General features: G+C 33.4%; 1 protein-coding gene across 1 annotated transcript in view; it reads left to right on the forward strand.

Moving 5' to 3' along the window:
* The first annotated feature begins 5,784 nt into the window (after positions 1-5,784).
* LOC123656842 (ETS-related transcription factor Elf-3-like) overlaps positions 5,785-16,541 on the forward strand; it is a 34,147-nt gene continuing 23,390 nt past the window's right edge. Inside the window, exon 1 of the mRNA XM_045592461.1 lies at positions 5,785-6,742. Coding sequence (XP_045448417.1) covers positions 5,829-6,742 — 914 coding nt within the window. The 5' untranslated portion in view covers positions 5,785-5,828. The remainder of the gene's footprint in view (positions 6,743-16,541) is intronic.

Below are 16,541 nucleotides of genomic sequence, written 5' to 3' on the forward strand. Positions count from 1 at the left end.
TATCTTCGACATGTGTATTTCAAAGCCAGCAGTTGGATGGCTATCCCGCCATCGGTCGGCTTTTTAAGTTCCAAGGTGGTAGTGGAACTGTGTTATCCCTTAGTCGCCTTCTACGACACTCACGGGAAGAGAGGCTGTATACTTTCTCTGCCTTAGCCACACAGCGTTCAAATAAAGAAAAATTTCAGTTTTATAACATTAGTATGAGTACAAAAATAGATGAAGCCTATCCTAAGTAGTTATTTACAAATTGATTCAGGTCAGTTCAATTAAAAAAAAAAAAAAACAAATAGTGACGCTCGCGACTACTGTCGATTTAAATCGACAAAATTTTAATTTTAATTATTCTTATTCACAAAATACGATTGGTATTTTTACATGGTTCCATTTAAACGCTGATGTAGTTTTGTTGGAACTTTGTTACATTACGTCATGTTATTATGGAGTCGTTCAGTCTGAGTCGTACATAACCGCAACGATTCAAAACAATAGACATGTTGGCTATACTGTAGTTGAAAGGAAAATCTGATATTTCACAGAAAAGGCTATTTAAATTAATTTACATGTTCACTTAACTTATAAAAATATTATTTTTCTTTTTTTTTATGAATATTAATTAACCTTAAATTGGCTTTATTATACTATGGTGCAATATAATTGTGTATGCTGGCAAACGAAAAAAAAACCGACTTCAATTACATCGAAAAGTAATACAACGTAGGTAGACGAAAAAATATTCAAGTTAAAACGCATTATCAAGGATTACTCAAAAGTTGTAATCAGATCTCGATGAAATTTAAACGTGACTACATGATAAACATCGGCTTTCGATTAAATTAAAAATCATTAAAATCGATACACACAGTATCCCCTTTCCAACAAAAAAAGAATTATCAAAATCGGTTCATAAACGACGAAGTTATCCCCGAACATCCAAAAAAATTAAAATTAAATATATATATACTATAAAAACTAAATTAAATATATATATATATATATTTAATTTAGTTTATATATATATATATATATTTACTATTATATATACGGTCAAATTGAGTAATCTCCTCCTTTTTTGAAGTCGGTTAAACAGGCAATTAAACTTTTGCGTATTTATAGTACCTAGTGCTCGTCCAGTAATCTAAATTCGACCATAAATAAAAATTTAAACTTAAAAAAAAAAACGAAAAATGATTAAAATAATGAACCTTTTTTAACGAAAATATTTTGTAAAATGTGTTTATGGAATGTAAAATTAAGAAGAAAAACTAGTGTGTGCGGCAGAAGTGAAAACTTCATTGACAATCGCAATCAATTTATATATACTTATAGTAAATAATATTATGTACGATATAGTATTATCATGGATCGTATTGGTAGAATAAATGAGAAACAAGTCGGAAGATACAGTTATTATTTATTTAATTCTATATAAATCATAATATTTATTTTCGTATACTACGAAGGATACAGTGAGCTTGTGATGACTAAAATAAGAAATAAATACTTTCGCTTGAATTTTACTTATACATCTAGAAAAAACTCCATTAATTGTAGTTCTGTATTTTGTTGTACTTTCATTTTTATTATTTGACATATCCAATATGATCTTTAAAAATTAATAAGCTCGGGTACACTCGGCGGTCCCGAATTCACCCGATCGAGCCTTTCACCTCAGAGCGTGATGAATCAGCCTAATTTACTACCTACGAAAAAAATTGTGTGTGGTGCACCAAAATATGTTTTCACTTCAAAAATATGCAGAAAATTGGAAAATTGGAAAAATCATCAAAAATTTTCAGAAAACGTAGCGATTATTTAAACTTCGCGCGTCTGAAAGTTCACAAATCGTGTGTCAGTTCAGATAGGCAATTATTACGAGTCCGTTGGTCTGTCAAACATGTAGGTACGGTATAAAAACACATTTTAAATTTATCACATATGCGTCAATTGTGGTTATCCTTTATTAATAATGTCACGTACTTTCTACTACTGTTACTTATAAGTATATATATATATATATATATATATATATATATATATATATATATATAATTTTAAATTATAATTATTATGACTCAATTAACTGTTAATAATTATTTTAAGTTAATAATAATTAAATTGGAAATTCCTTCCTTATATGGAACGTTACTGAAAAGTTTTGAACAATCGGAAAAAAAATTCTATGCCATGTTTTTATGATGACGTAAAACATAAATGTGTTGTTAGCAGTTACTGCTACATCAATTTAATGAAAGTAAATTTCTGCTTATCCACTTTATTTATACGACTAGGCTGACAAACGTATGGCCTATATACCTGACGGTAAGCATTTACCATAGCCTATAGACTCCTGCACCATCAGAAGCATCGAAATCGCGCCTACAACCTTACCCCGGGGGACACTCCCTATGAGCTCTGCCCACCTTACTTACGACAGGAACACAGAACTACTTGACACTAGATATTTAGCTTCGGTATTGTTGAGGTACTTCCCCAGACGCGCTGCTCCAGATTTTGAACTTAATTGGTAGGTAATATTCTGCTGTGATTTACAACAATGGTACCTTGTTACAAAAGCAACCTTCAATTAGCAATATAAATTTTCAGTAATCCTGTCAGGCACGGGACGATTGAATTCTTTTTTAAAACGTAGTTACGTAGTACGATGAGTTCATGAAGTTTTGCCAGTTCTTCTAAAAAGAGTAATTATATTTTTATTTATTTTATTATTATTACATTAATTATATTTTTGTTAAATTATTACCTGACAGGATTGGTGAAAATTTATATTATATATAACAAGAGGGCAATTTAAAATTCTAATTTGAACATATCAGTTATGATTACTATAGCTCTATATTTTCTACTATTTTGAATTGGTTTCCAGCGATTTTTTTTTATCAGATCTCTTTCAGATTTTAATAAATTGGTCATCTACACTAATGAAAAGAACAAGATAATCTGAGAGATCTGAAACAGGAGGAGGTGAAGACAATCCTAAAATTGAGAACAGCGAAGATAAATTTGAACAGTTATTTATGGTTAATGAAGATGAAAAATATTCGATTATTAGACTTAAAGGACATAACATTAAATTAATAAATTCGAGTACACGGTTTTCTGTACTGGGATGGAGTCATATTTTTACCAAAAATGGACACAATGTAAACAAAATTTTATAGAACTGCTTTTTCGATGATTGAAGAAACCGGAACTTGACATATTTGACTGCTTGCAACAAGTGGTCAAATATGCATGCTGTGTGTTTACGGCATTAAAAAATATAGCCACCCCCTCTCTTCCTGTGGGTGTCGTAAGAGGCGACTAAGGGACAACACAGTTCCACTACCACTTTGGAACTTAAAAAGCCGACCAATGGCGGGATAACCATCCAACTGCTGGCTTTGAAATACACAGGCCGAAGACGGGCAGCAGCGTCTTCGGTGCGTCAAAACCAGCCCTGCGGTCATCAACCCGCCTACCCAGCGTGGTGACTATAGGCAAAACACATGAGTATACGCAATTTTTGGCTCGAACTTGTGGAGGCCTATATCCAGTAGTGGACTGCGAAAGACTGATGTGATGAACAAGCGCTCAGATAGTACACTCGTGGCCATTTAATCCCATTTAATATATAAGCCCTACTGCTAGTGAGAATGAATGATTTTAAATAAGCCTACTGAGCCATTATAACTAATTCAATGACAGCACCTCGCGTGTTGTTAAAAATTCATCCCGTGCGCAGTGAAGAAAAACGTCTTGAGGAAAACTTCAGAGAAATTTTGTGTCATATTATCGGTCATTGTAAACGTTACCCAGTCTCCACTACTGCTGTAAAATATTAGCTCACACTGCCCTCTAGTCTCTTTATTGACGTGACAACGTCTTATAAATTGGTTTGCCGGGTGACACTTCAAGAAACTGCGTTACGCTCCGCTCACGTTATGCGCTCACAATGAGAGCGAGTGAGAGGCACGCGTCCCTTCCACTCGGGCATGGTTAGCCCGCCTAAGAGCGAGAGAGACAGACATAAAAAGTGAATGAAATTCAGTGCGAGATTCTTTGTATAAATTAATGTTTTAAATATAATTCTTTGTATAAATAAATGTTTTAAATTGTTACTATTATTTCATCCTTCTTCCTACTATACGAATGAATATTCACATTAAAATTATTTTACCACTCAAAGTCGTTGTCACGTAAAACTTTCGCCCGTATACCGACTTTACAGGCAACCATTTTTTTTTTAAATATATAGACTAGCGCTTGACTACGATCTCACCCGATGGCAAGTGAAGATGCAGCCTAAGGTAGAGCGCGCTTGCCTAGAAGATGCCTATTCACTCTTGACTTAAAGATACTCAAGTTATAGTTCGTTGGAAAAACGGAAGCCGGAAGGGCGTTCCAAATTTTTGCGGTGCGTATTAGGAATGGAATCTACCATGTAGCCCTCTTTCTTTGAGCACGGTGACTTGGGGAGTAAGCTGGTGAATACGTGACGAGAGCGTTACGTAAAGTGTAATCGGGGAAGTGAATAGAAGTTGAGAGGGAGATATAAGTTAGTAAAGATAGAAAGAGAGAGTTACGTTGCGTAAGTCTTACTTCAGTTATGTGGTTTAGACCACACTCGTTTTTTAGTTTCTGATAGGCGATTTAAAGTATGTGTAAAATTCGAGAGCCTCTTTTGTCATTTAACAGGTAGCAATTATTACCTCTACAGAGCTGTGAATGAATGAATGAAAAAAAAAATATTTACAGACAAAAAAATATTTTCAATTGAGCTTTTACAGTCCGTTACTCAATTTATTTTTATTTTGTAGCTTATTCTGTAAACTACATCTGCCGTACAGCGAACTACAGCTGGACATAGAACCCAAAGATTTTTTATATATAAAAAATAAGCTTAATCGCCTTTAAGTCCTTTTGGATTGAATGTTGACTTGATAGAATTTCTATTAAGTTTCTTATGATATTACTATTTATTGTGTGGTACAGTTTGAACATTCAGGAAGGGTAATGTTGTTAGTCAGGAGCTGGTTGGTAGAGTATTCTCTAAGCACTTCTATAAATCATAGGTACGTAGTTTTACTTGTCAGACAGCGTCCGGTATATGTGAACATTAAAAGTTGGTAAACATTAACATTATTTTTTTTAATAAATAAATAAATAAATAATAAACGCTTCACACTCACCGCCCCCTAGTACGATTTTCTCTTGTGTTGGGGGTCCGAAAACACACACAATACACGAACACAACGCCCAGACCACGACAAATAGCTATTTGGGCGGTACAAATACAAATAAAATAAATAAATGTATGTCGTGAGTGAGGATCGAACTCGCGACCGCCAGCGTAACAGCCAGTGCTGTGACCGTTGCGTCAACGCGTCGTCTATAATTAGTTATCAAGTAAAAATAACCAGTATATGTATATGATATGTAAACATAACAAATAAATCGCGAAAATTCGATATTTTTTATCAATAGAATATTCGGTCATGTTTATATCTGTAGATAATAAAAATCTTATACGAAATCTGTTGCAACAAAATTTTACGTAAGCGAGTAGTAAAATGTCTACAGACGATCGATATTAATAGGGCCGTTGATAAGAATGTGTCGCTAATCGTTATCAATACTCCTATCTAGGTACACTTATAAACAAACAACGTAGTACAAAGAAAAGCGCGCCCTACTAGCACGCTACGCAGCCGCGGACGCGGGGAGCGAGTGTAAACAAACAACTTCGGATAAAGCAGTATGAATAACGCGATCTCGACGCCCGCCGCCCATTCCGTCGCGAACCACCGGCCGTGCCGCACGTAGCCATGATCGATTACGCGCGTCCATACGATCAAAGCATGTGCGATCTCTACCTACCTCCCTCGACGCCGGCGCCCGCGCGCCTCGATGATTTTCAAGTTTTCAAGAAAGGGAACCCTTCCTACGTCTACGGTAACTACTACAACAACTACGAAATGTACGGCGAATCGGAAATCGACACCGCCGCGAATGTCTATCACACCCTCGTCAACTCCCGTGAGTACCGTCACGAGGAATGGAAGTACAAAATGATCGTTGATTGGAACGACAACGACACGGTGTCCTGGGTCATCGACTGCGCCGTTTCTCACGGATTTTGCGAGTACGATGTGCCGTTTTACAATTTCAACGTTCCAGGCTTGGAACTGCGGAACATGAGAAGAGAGGAAATTCTACAGAGAATGGCTCACCCCAGCGTCGACCCTAATCTGTCGAGGAGGATAGCCGAGACTATTTTTGAAAAATTACAGAACCGACTCAACGAAGAGATGCTGCGACAGTCATCAGTGTTCAGATACGTGGAAAGTGATTCGTACCAAAACAATGAACAAGTGCCGACTATGTTAGATTTGGACTCTGTGAACCACAAAGACAGGTTATACGCGTCGGATTATAAACCAAACGATATAAGTTTGCTGCAAGCGGCCGATTCCAGCGACGACGCGGAGGAGGTGTTCCGTTCATCAGATCGCTCAACGGCGTCCCCGGAGGGCTCGTATGGCAGTGACAAGTCTGGTGACGAAGAAGAGAAGAGAAAGATGTTCAAACGACCACCTGGACGGCCCAAGGGAAGCGGTAGAAAAGTTTGCAAGCGCCCAAGGAGCGTGTCTGTGCCAGAGTTTCTACGAAATCTCTTGTTTGACGAGAAATACTGCCCGTCTATCATCAAATGGGAAGATCACTCGCAAGGGAAATTTCGGTAAGTTAACTTAATCATTTTATCATCAATATGTAAATAAGATAATTGACGCTCGATAAAGCAGCAAAAAATGCAATGTCGTGACTTGACCATTTGTCAGATGCATCTCTTCACCAGTCATGCATTATTTATCGCGCCTCAAAGTCACGTGGAGAAGCGCGCATCAATAAATAGTTTTACAGTTGAACTATGAAGACGTGAGTACGTATAGATTAATAGCGTTTGAAGGTTTACTTCTAGTCCATTGTTTCACAAAAGTACTTAGTTATCATAGTATTTAAAGATACAGTAATACGTGTTTGTTTCACGAGATGTCAGATAAAAACAATCCATAAAATGCGGGCAGTACTGCTGTTAAACCGTAAGCGCAATACGCTCAAAATACACCTATGAGTTGACTTTCAGAAAAAATAATAATTAAATTTTGTGTTAGCGTTAATGGTGCTAATTAATGCTTATTGTTACATATGTTACGATAATAACAAAGAATATTAAATTATACCTTATCAACACACATAACAATAGCAACATGAAAATGTATAGGTGTGGTTTATGATAATAAAACATTTGTTTTATTATCATAAATGGATGAATATGAACCCAAATATTACTAATTTGTAACTAAACTTCGAAATAACATGCCAAGACAAGTTGTCTAAGTGGTATATAACGTTTCTAATGGATTGTATGAAATAATACCAGATGGCCAATAAAAATTTTTTTACCTACAGAGCATTTGCTTAGAATTGCCATGTTCTGTCGGATTAATGTCCAAAACTCGCACTGTAGATAATCACTCTAATAATCGTTATCAGGACTATCGTTAGGAACAATTTCTTCATTACAAACAGTCCTTCTATAAAAGTAATATCCTCTAAAAATAGGACTTTTGATCTATCATCTCTAGGAGATGTACTACATACACGTACATATGTATATTAATAAATACTGTAGCTTATATCATATGTTCATGATTAAAGGCATTATTTATTTTTGACATATTACGTATGTCACTTTTACGACGATAATTCCTCGCAATAAATTTAGTATTTGGTATTAAACCTATTTGGTATTATTTTTTTTTATCAACTTCGAAAATAGGAAGGGGTTCTCAATTTAAATGATTTTTTTACGCGTGTTACCTCATAGCGATTTTGAATAATCTTTTTGAAACGAAACCTAGTGCTTGTCATGTAATCTCATTTAAATTTGATTTGAGGTCTGTTACGAGTATTCTTTGAGTTTTATCTCTATAATTCATATTTAATTCGTCTTATTACTTGTCAACATAATTGGAGTCAGTTTTTTTTTTCGTTTGCAAATAAACAAAATTATTTCAAGACCAATTTTGCTAAGAGTTGATCTAATAGTTCGCCATATTCAATATTTGATGATATATTGACGCTTATTACAGTTCCAAGTCAAAAATAATATAATTAATTAATTCTTCACACGAACTAGGTCCGTGTGGTGTAAAATTATGTTGAAAAGGCGATGTGGAGAATTCAAATTTCAGACCATTATCACTTGCAATTAGGTCATTTGCAACTCGTATTGCGCACTTATTGCTACAGTTCAATGGGTATATTTTTACGATTTTAGCAATAAAAAAACAAACAGAATGACTTCACATCTGATAATTATTTATCATCCATTGATATTAGACTTTACAAATCATCAACTTTCATTCATTGTTTTGATTAACTTTTCAATATATTTAAACGTGAATGTAATTATACACACAAACACGATTCAAATTATAGATATTCTATAAATATACTCTTAGTTTTTACAACGTCAAATATTTATTTTTTTATTTTTATTTTTTATTGTTATACTAAGTTCTCAAGCTTCTCAACATGACCTTCAAAGAACCGTCCCAATAAAAACGCATCGACGTCAATGTGACTTTGCTGACTGGTCCTACTGCCACGGTCAGCGAATTGGGTATAATTGAATTCAGCTAATATCACTTCTCTACCAAAAGTTATTATTTAAATTATCATTTTGCAGTCGAATTCTCGTAAAAAAACTGACTCAGATGGACTTACAACCAGTTTTAAAAATCTATCTGTTCATACTTATATATCATCAAAAATTTTTTATTTTATTTAATTTCATACAAATTGTCTCAAAATTCTATGTACTTCATCAAAACGATAGTGTAGTTACACTTACTGCTATTTGTAACATCAATCTTTCATGGTTACATGATGTTAATATTTATAGTAATAGCTTTCCAGTACTTAGGAAACAATAAAAAAACGAATGTGCTTTAGACTACAAGACTGAAGTAAAACTTCGTAAAAACGTAACTCTCTTTCTATCTTAACTCACTTATATCTCCCTCTCGCCCGATCACACTTTTCGTAACGCTCTCATTTCGCCAGATTACTCCACAGGTCAAGCGTGCGCAAAGAAGTTCTACTTCAAAAATAATTCAGGAGCTTCAAATTCATTACAAACAAAGATTTAATGTTTCAATACACATTTGAGTGCACATGTAAAATTGTTGATGAATGTCATCATTAAAGCCTATACAGTCCACTGCTGGACATAGGCCTCCACAAGTTGACGCCAAAAATAACGTGAACTCATGTGTTTTGCCCATAGTCACCACGCTGGGCAGGCGGGTTGGTGACCGCAGTACTGGCTTTGTCGCACCGAAGACGCTGCTGCCCGTCTTCGGCCTGTGTATTTCAAAGCCAGCAGTCGGATGGTTATCCCGCCATCGGTCGACTTCTTAAGTTCCAAGGTGGTTGTGGAACCTTGTTATCCCTTAGTCGCCTCTTACGACACCCACGGGTTGATGAATGTGCCTTAGGTTTTTTATATTTAACTGTATACGTCCTGGGTAACACCAGCTAATAGGTAAATCCCATCAGGTCCCATTGTCATAAAAAATGTTTTTCCAAGATTGGTAAAATGTTCTGGTTGGTAGATTTTATTTCATTTCTCATACACACTGCTTTTACTAGTGCAATATTGTATGTGTATGTTGATGTAGGTTATAGTAATTATGATAACATCGATGCAAATCATTCTCTTTGTAATTTTCGTATCTTTGAATTACAGTAGTAAACAGGGGAAATATGTATACTAAGATATTCGCATCGTCTCATGATAAGAAATTTTTATACATTTTGCTCTACAATTCTGTATTAAATATAATATTTAAAACAAATACAATATTACGTCCTTATTTGTAAGTATTATTTAAAATGTGCTGCTTTATCATTACATATTATAAAACGAAGTCGCTTCCCGCGGTCGGTCTGCTTAGATCTTTAAAACTACGAAACGGATTTTGATGCGGTTTTCTTTATAAAAAGAGTGATTTCAGAGGAAGGTTTATATGTATAATACATGCATAATATAGTAGAGGAACACTGATAGTTTTTGCAACCGTGCGAAGCCGATGCGGGTTGCAAGCTATAAATAAAATAATGCAATACTTATTTTAATAAATATTAAATTAATAATAATAATATTATATCTTATGAGGTTTGTGTTCTCAAGCAAATCAACACATGTTTTTACGTTACCTTCGCCTTGGTTAATTCTGTCCTTGCTAGATTCACACGTTCAAATGCAATTTAAAATTCGTTCTATTTCGCCTTTAAAGTCATAACTTTAGAGTCTATTATACCATGTCTTACCTGCAGTATTTTGTCAGGTTTTGTTTATAGTTCAATCGTTACAGCGTGCAGCGTCACTTGGTCTTGAAGTAGCAATTATTATCTCTATCCCCTCATCTTAAGGGCTTTTATTGTTACCGTCGCTTAACACCTTTCAATTCGAAGTCTATAAATCTGACTTCAACTTCGTTAATATTAAAAACTATATTGACCACGTCTCTAATAAAACTTGATTATTAAACTTATTAGATTATACGGTACCTAGTTCATTATACGTTATTGATTAGTTGTTATTATATTCCAATTAAAGAAATAATATAATTTCAATTCTTAAAAATAAAAAAAATTGTTTAAAATTGTTTTTGGATTAATCGATTGATAACTTATTAAGATTGTACGATTCTTATCAATACAGAAATGTTATTTTCCTGTTAGATAACGATTTATTTGGAAATATTATGAATGGATTATAAAAAATCCAAAATATCTATGATACATATGCCATATACATATTACAATTCTGTTGAACCTGGCGAAGAGTTAGCGTATGTTTTATTCGTAGTGATTTTTTTTTTGGTGTGAATTCTGACATTTCTCAGAATTTGTTATTTAGAAACATTTAGATTCTACGTTGTAAAATCAATTAATGTGTTCCAGAATTTTAGTGTCATAGCTTTTTTGACAACATCAATTTTGAGTTTTAGTAGATGCTAAATAAATTAAAAAAGGTAGATGAAGAATTTGTATAGCAATTCGTTTCGACATACAAAAGTGACTGTAATTACCGTACTGAGTTACCGTAATACAATAAATTAGTAATAGATGATGTAAAATCAGAAACATTAACAACTACGCTAATAAATCGGAATAAGAATTCATTATGATAAAACAAAGAAATTATTTGGCTTTTCATGTATGAAGGCTACATATGGGCTGTTAAATGACATGATATGATCATGAATCCAATACATATAAATGCTATATCTACCCAGTACGAATTCCTTGAAACTTGAGTCTGCTTTGGTATAATTGAGAATATAAAAAAGTACAGCCAATGTATCATTACCTCCACGTCGAGTGATAACCGGTTTGCTAATAAAACAATTCTATGTATATTGTATGAAAACACATTTCGAGACTTCGCGAGAAGTGATTTTTTAACGTACTTCCATTTGCGCGAAGCGCTTTGTAGATATTTCAAAACAAAGGATTTTTTTTTTTTCTATTTGTTTATATTTAAAACTATTTAAACACTTATTTTAACGAACTTTTTGTTAAGCATTGTGACTTGTTTTGAATATGACATTTTAATGTTCTCAATATTATTTTTATTTAATTAGTTGATCCGGTGAACTTCAACCGCCATCTTTTTGTCTTTTTTTAAAATTAATTTAATAAATATTGTCCTGGCAATACTGGATACAAAAAATAATTACCAAATTTAGTGCAGTATATAAGGTTAAAGATCATTTACTTCTCAAAAGAATACAATTCACTTACATGAGAAACTACAAACACTACAATCGAACAAAAATCTATATGTTGGGTACATCGCATCGTAATATATAAACAATTTATAGTCGAGACAAGAAATTAACAATATGTAAGGTAGTATTAAAATATATAATATATACACAAGCTAACAGAAATATGCGCAACTGGAAGTGTCATTGTTAAGGAGTTATTTTATGTTTCATTATATAACAAAAATGTAATACACGTATTAATTTTTTTTTTAAGTGAAAACGTATCAATTGTTTTGCTTTATTATAAATTTTAGTAATTTTTTATTATAATTAAAAAAAAATTCTATTATTATTATCCTTTTTTCCTTGCCAGTCGCATAATCTGCATATTTCGGAAGTTATGTGAGCACATATATGTACATTGCAGCGTTTCTTTTTTATTTATAATTATTTTATTCAAGCTGGGTATTTTTTTAATCATAAATGTAACTTCAGTATAGCCAGCACCAAGCACGTTTTCTAAAGAAAACCCCATATGTAATACTATACGAGTATATTAGTGTTTAGCGTTTGAGTTTTTGAGGTCATAAAATAATTATCCCATTCTCCCCGGAGATAGACCTTAGAACGGAGATCTTTATTGTTTCATAACCAAGAGATACAAGAGAAAAAATATTTATACGGAAGCGTTTTTATTCGTAATTGGTAATGGAGATTCCTTGTCGTGGGAAGTGGGGTAGTTCTAATAAATATAGAATTAGTAATAGCTGTACCCTGCGCCCGTTGCTACGCATTTTTTTTGGTCGTACCAACCTTGGTGGGCTCATGCACAACACTTCGCTGAAGGTCATAACACGATCAAATGCATAGGTTACGATTCTATAAAATATAGTACCAAATACATTTAAAGAAAAAGGATACGATCGATATTTAATTTTTATTTTTGGACTTCAATATGTTGATAATATTCTAACTTTTTGTTCAACTAACATAACATCTCTATAAATATCTTTGTCCACATAACATTTTTTCGAGAAATGCTCAAGTGTACAAACAACGCCATTTATTGTTTTGTTAACTATTTTAAAGCTTGTGACAAGGTTTTATTCAAAGAATTAAAAATATATATTTGCACCGTGCAAAAATATTAAAAGTATTAATCAATGAATAATCAAGTTTGACTTTTTACTTAACATTTATTTAATAAGGAACATCTTATCATACGTTATCAAATGATGAACTATACTCCACGAGGGCGGTTCCCTGCACTGATATAGATTTTTTCGTTGCTACGCAGCCTCAAGGACGCTTTCATCTTGCGTTTTTTCCGTACACGTGGGAGTAATGGCTAGTTAAACGGCGCGGTTTCGTCTGTACAATGACCCGTAATATATTAGCGGTTGCTTATTACATTACGTAATTGCTTACATCTCTAATATGTTTCTTTTTTTCTAAGTCTAAGTTATACGTACATGTGTATTCGAATTCATGTTTGTCTGAGTGACGTGTATGTATTGGGGTTGTGTGGGTGAATGAATCGTATTTATTTAATTGGTGTAACAAACAAAATTAAATTAAAATATGCAAATGTTAAATAACGCTCTCGTCACTAGATAGCGCTGACCTCAGTTACATCATGCTATCAAAGTTATACGGAAGAATGACCTTCCTGGCTACCAATTAACGTGGAGATGCACTTCCGGTGGTACACCAGTCTCTAGCGCTTAATTCGTACGCGCTTATCACTGAGTGTCCTTATTGTGCCCTTTGACCGGCAGCTCTAAGAAATTCTCACCCCACTAGGATAAATATTTTCCTACGCAAAGTCCCTCTTTACTCCTTACCTCATATTCGTTCGTCGTGTCGTCGTTTCGTCGTGTCGTCGTACCCGTGTCATCTTGTCGTCTTGCCGCACCTGCATCACTGGCGTTTCCTCCACAACGACATTATGTTGAATTGGTACCTAGATTTTACATAACATATAGCTTGCTTGTATTTTTATTTGGGTTTTTATCATAATCTTCAATATATAAGTACTAAATTATTAATTAATGTTATTGTTCTATTTAGTCAGTTTTTAAATGATTTATTTATTATTTCTTACGTGTCTAATGTTTTAATTTAAAAAAAATACTATTACTTATTTATCCTATATTTTATTATTTAGATTGAGTTTAAACCAATCTATGGTGGTTATAAATAGGTAGTGCCATCGTTTATAAGCAATTAAACGAAGTTATTTTGGTCTAAATGAAAAAAGGAACGTAGGACGAACCCGGAAAGAAAAAAAGAAAAAAAAATCGCACTCCCGGTTCGCATCGACGAAAATAAGCCCTGCGGTTACCATGGCAACGGCCGGGAAGCATCCAGTCACGTGTCGCAGCTTCCGACTTTTTCTCGCATTTTTCTCCCTCTCTTCGTGTACGCGCCTTACCTAATTGCGTCTGTGAGAGTGTGGTCCCGAGAAATTAGAGCAAGAATAGTTTGGGTACAGAGCCTTCCCTTTATTATATTTAATTAATTAATTTTATATTATTTTATTTTGTCGTATTTTAACATGTTATTAGGAAAAATAGATGTTTTAAAAGAGAAATATGTTATTGTAATTATTAGTAAGAAAGTGTGTGTATTTATGTACGCACGTAAGAAGTTATACTTCATTGGCTAGCTAACTTCACGTTGCTAACTTCTTCGTTGATTAGCTAACTTCAGGGTGTCTGATTTTTTTGTGACGGTGAGCGCGCGCTTCGTAAAAATTTACACTCATAATTTTTCCCTTACGCGCCAAAAAAGTATAACTTCAAAAAATGTTTAGAATAAAATATAATAACCCATCTGCAATTTCAAAACATATTTAGCGAATAATTGATAAGTTTAAGTTTAAAGGCACACTTGTCCTTGTTTACGGGCGTATAATTATAATTATTATTTAACTTAAACAATATAGCAGCAACAAACTATTAATAAACGATCACAATACATAATATATGTACGTCCGGTACATAATTAACTGACAGATAAATTGTTAATTTATTTTAATAATAATAAATATTTAATGTTATTTTCCATATAAATACTCGTATTAATATTTCAAATGACGCATTTTAACACAGATTAATTATCATGAAAATATTGTAATTAATTATAATTAGTTGAGACAATACATTTTTTTTTTGTTGAGGACGATAAAAAATCACCTTAACGAAGATAATGTGGACGCTCTGTAGTAAATTACTCTGCGAAACGCTTGCACCAAAGACCCTGTAACATTTCTTTTTCGTGAAAATCTATTTATAACTAGGGCAGCCTCGTGTTCGCTACAGTAGTCTCTAATTGAACTCTATATCTTTTGATATAAGGTCGAAATTCGCTTAACCGAGTACACTGTGCGTAGATGGTGGCTATATATATTTTTTTCTCATAGTGTGTCTATTATATTGATTAGTAAGACTCCCTCTTCCGGGTCCCGGCGTCTTTTGCGAGCACTCCTCACATTCCTTTGTTTTCTCTCGTTTTATTATATTTTAGTTGTGAAAAAATACGCATTAAGACTTGCCTTAGTTTGTAATATATCTATCTATAGGACTTAACTAGCTTCTTGCAGTGAAACTTATACGATTTTCTTTTATTATAAATATAACTTTAATAATTATAACCTTTAATAACTGTTTATTGAATCGTAAGGTACTTTATTATTTCTGTTACGATGTTTTCACACACTTAGCTGCATTCTTAAGTTCAAGTCTTATAGAGCCCTTTTAAAATTTAAATTACTTTTACTATGTAAATAACACGTATGCTTACAACTAGTAGAGATGGCCAAGTTGATATACAGTATACCAATCGTCACAAGATGGTTGTGGCGTCGAATATGAACTAATAATTCTGACATTTTCGATTGTTCGTGTCATAAAAGTCGCGTGTCTAATTTTCTAGCACAAAAGTAAGAGAGTTCTATTAGTAACACCGTTAAAGTAAGAAGGTGTATGTTCACTCACGTATGTCCTAATGAGTTATCTAATTTCAAAGTTATGACGTAATAGTCCAGAGTCCCAGACATACCATAACTATATATATACTTTATTGCACTCAAAAATACATGTAAAAACAACATAATAATAATGTTTATGGCAAAGGTGGACTTATCTCTAAAAGAGATTTCTTCCAGTCAACCCATGGTCATGAGTAAGTGTTTAATATAGCGAGGCAAACAGTGCAAGAAGATTTACTAAGAAAAAGAAGAAAAAAAAAACGTAAAAAAAAGAAAAGATGATATCTATATAAATAATCTATATTTCAATATATATACAAAATAACTGATGCGCTTCATATAGAAGCATTTTGCATTATTTTTCTGAATGTGTAATAATAAGTATGACTATGAAATTTTATCTCGCTAGATTACAAGAATCAGTGAATATTTCGCGAGATAAGTTGTCGTGTTTAAAATGAAATCTTGAGAGATTAAGTTTTTTTAGTAACAATGTATGTATGTACGTGTTACTTATATCTTTCCGTACACTGGACTATCTCAACTATATCATACGAGAATCTCCTCCTTCCTGAGAGAACAGGCTTATCCTAACCTAACAACACCTACCTATCCTAACCTAACTAACCTACAAAAATCTACTTACTGTTCAGAAATGAATAATTGACAAGTAAGTTCCTCGCAAACCTAAAATGGTTTACTGA

Source organism: Melitaea cinxia, chromosome 10 (assembly GCF_905220565.1).
Source record: "Melitaea cinxia chromosome 10, ilMelCinx1.1, whole genome shotgun sequence".
Taxonomy (NCBI): domain Eukaryota; kingdom Metazoa; phylum Arthropoda; class Insecta; order Lepidoptera; family Nymphalidae; genus Melitaea; species Melitaea cinxia.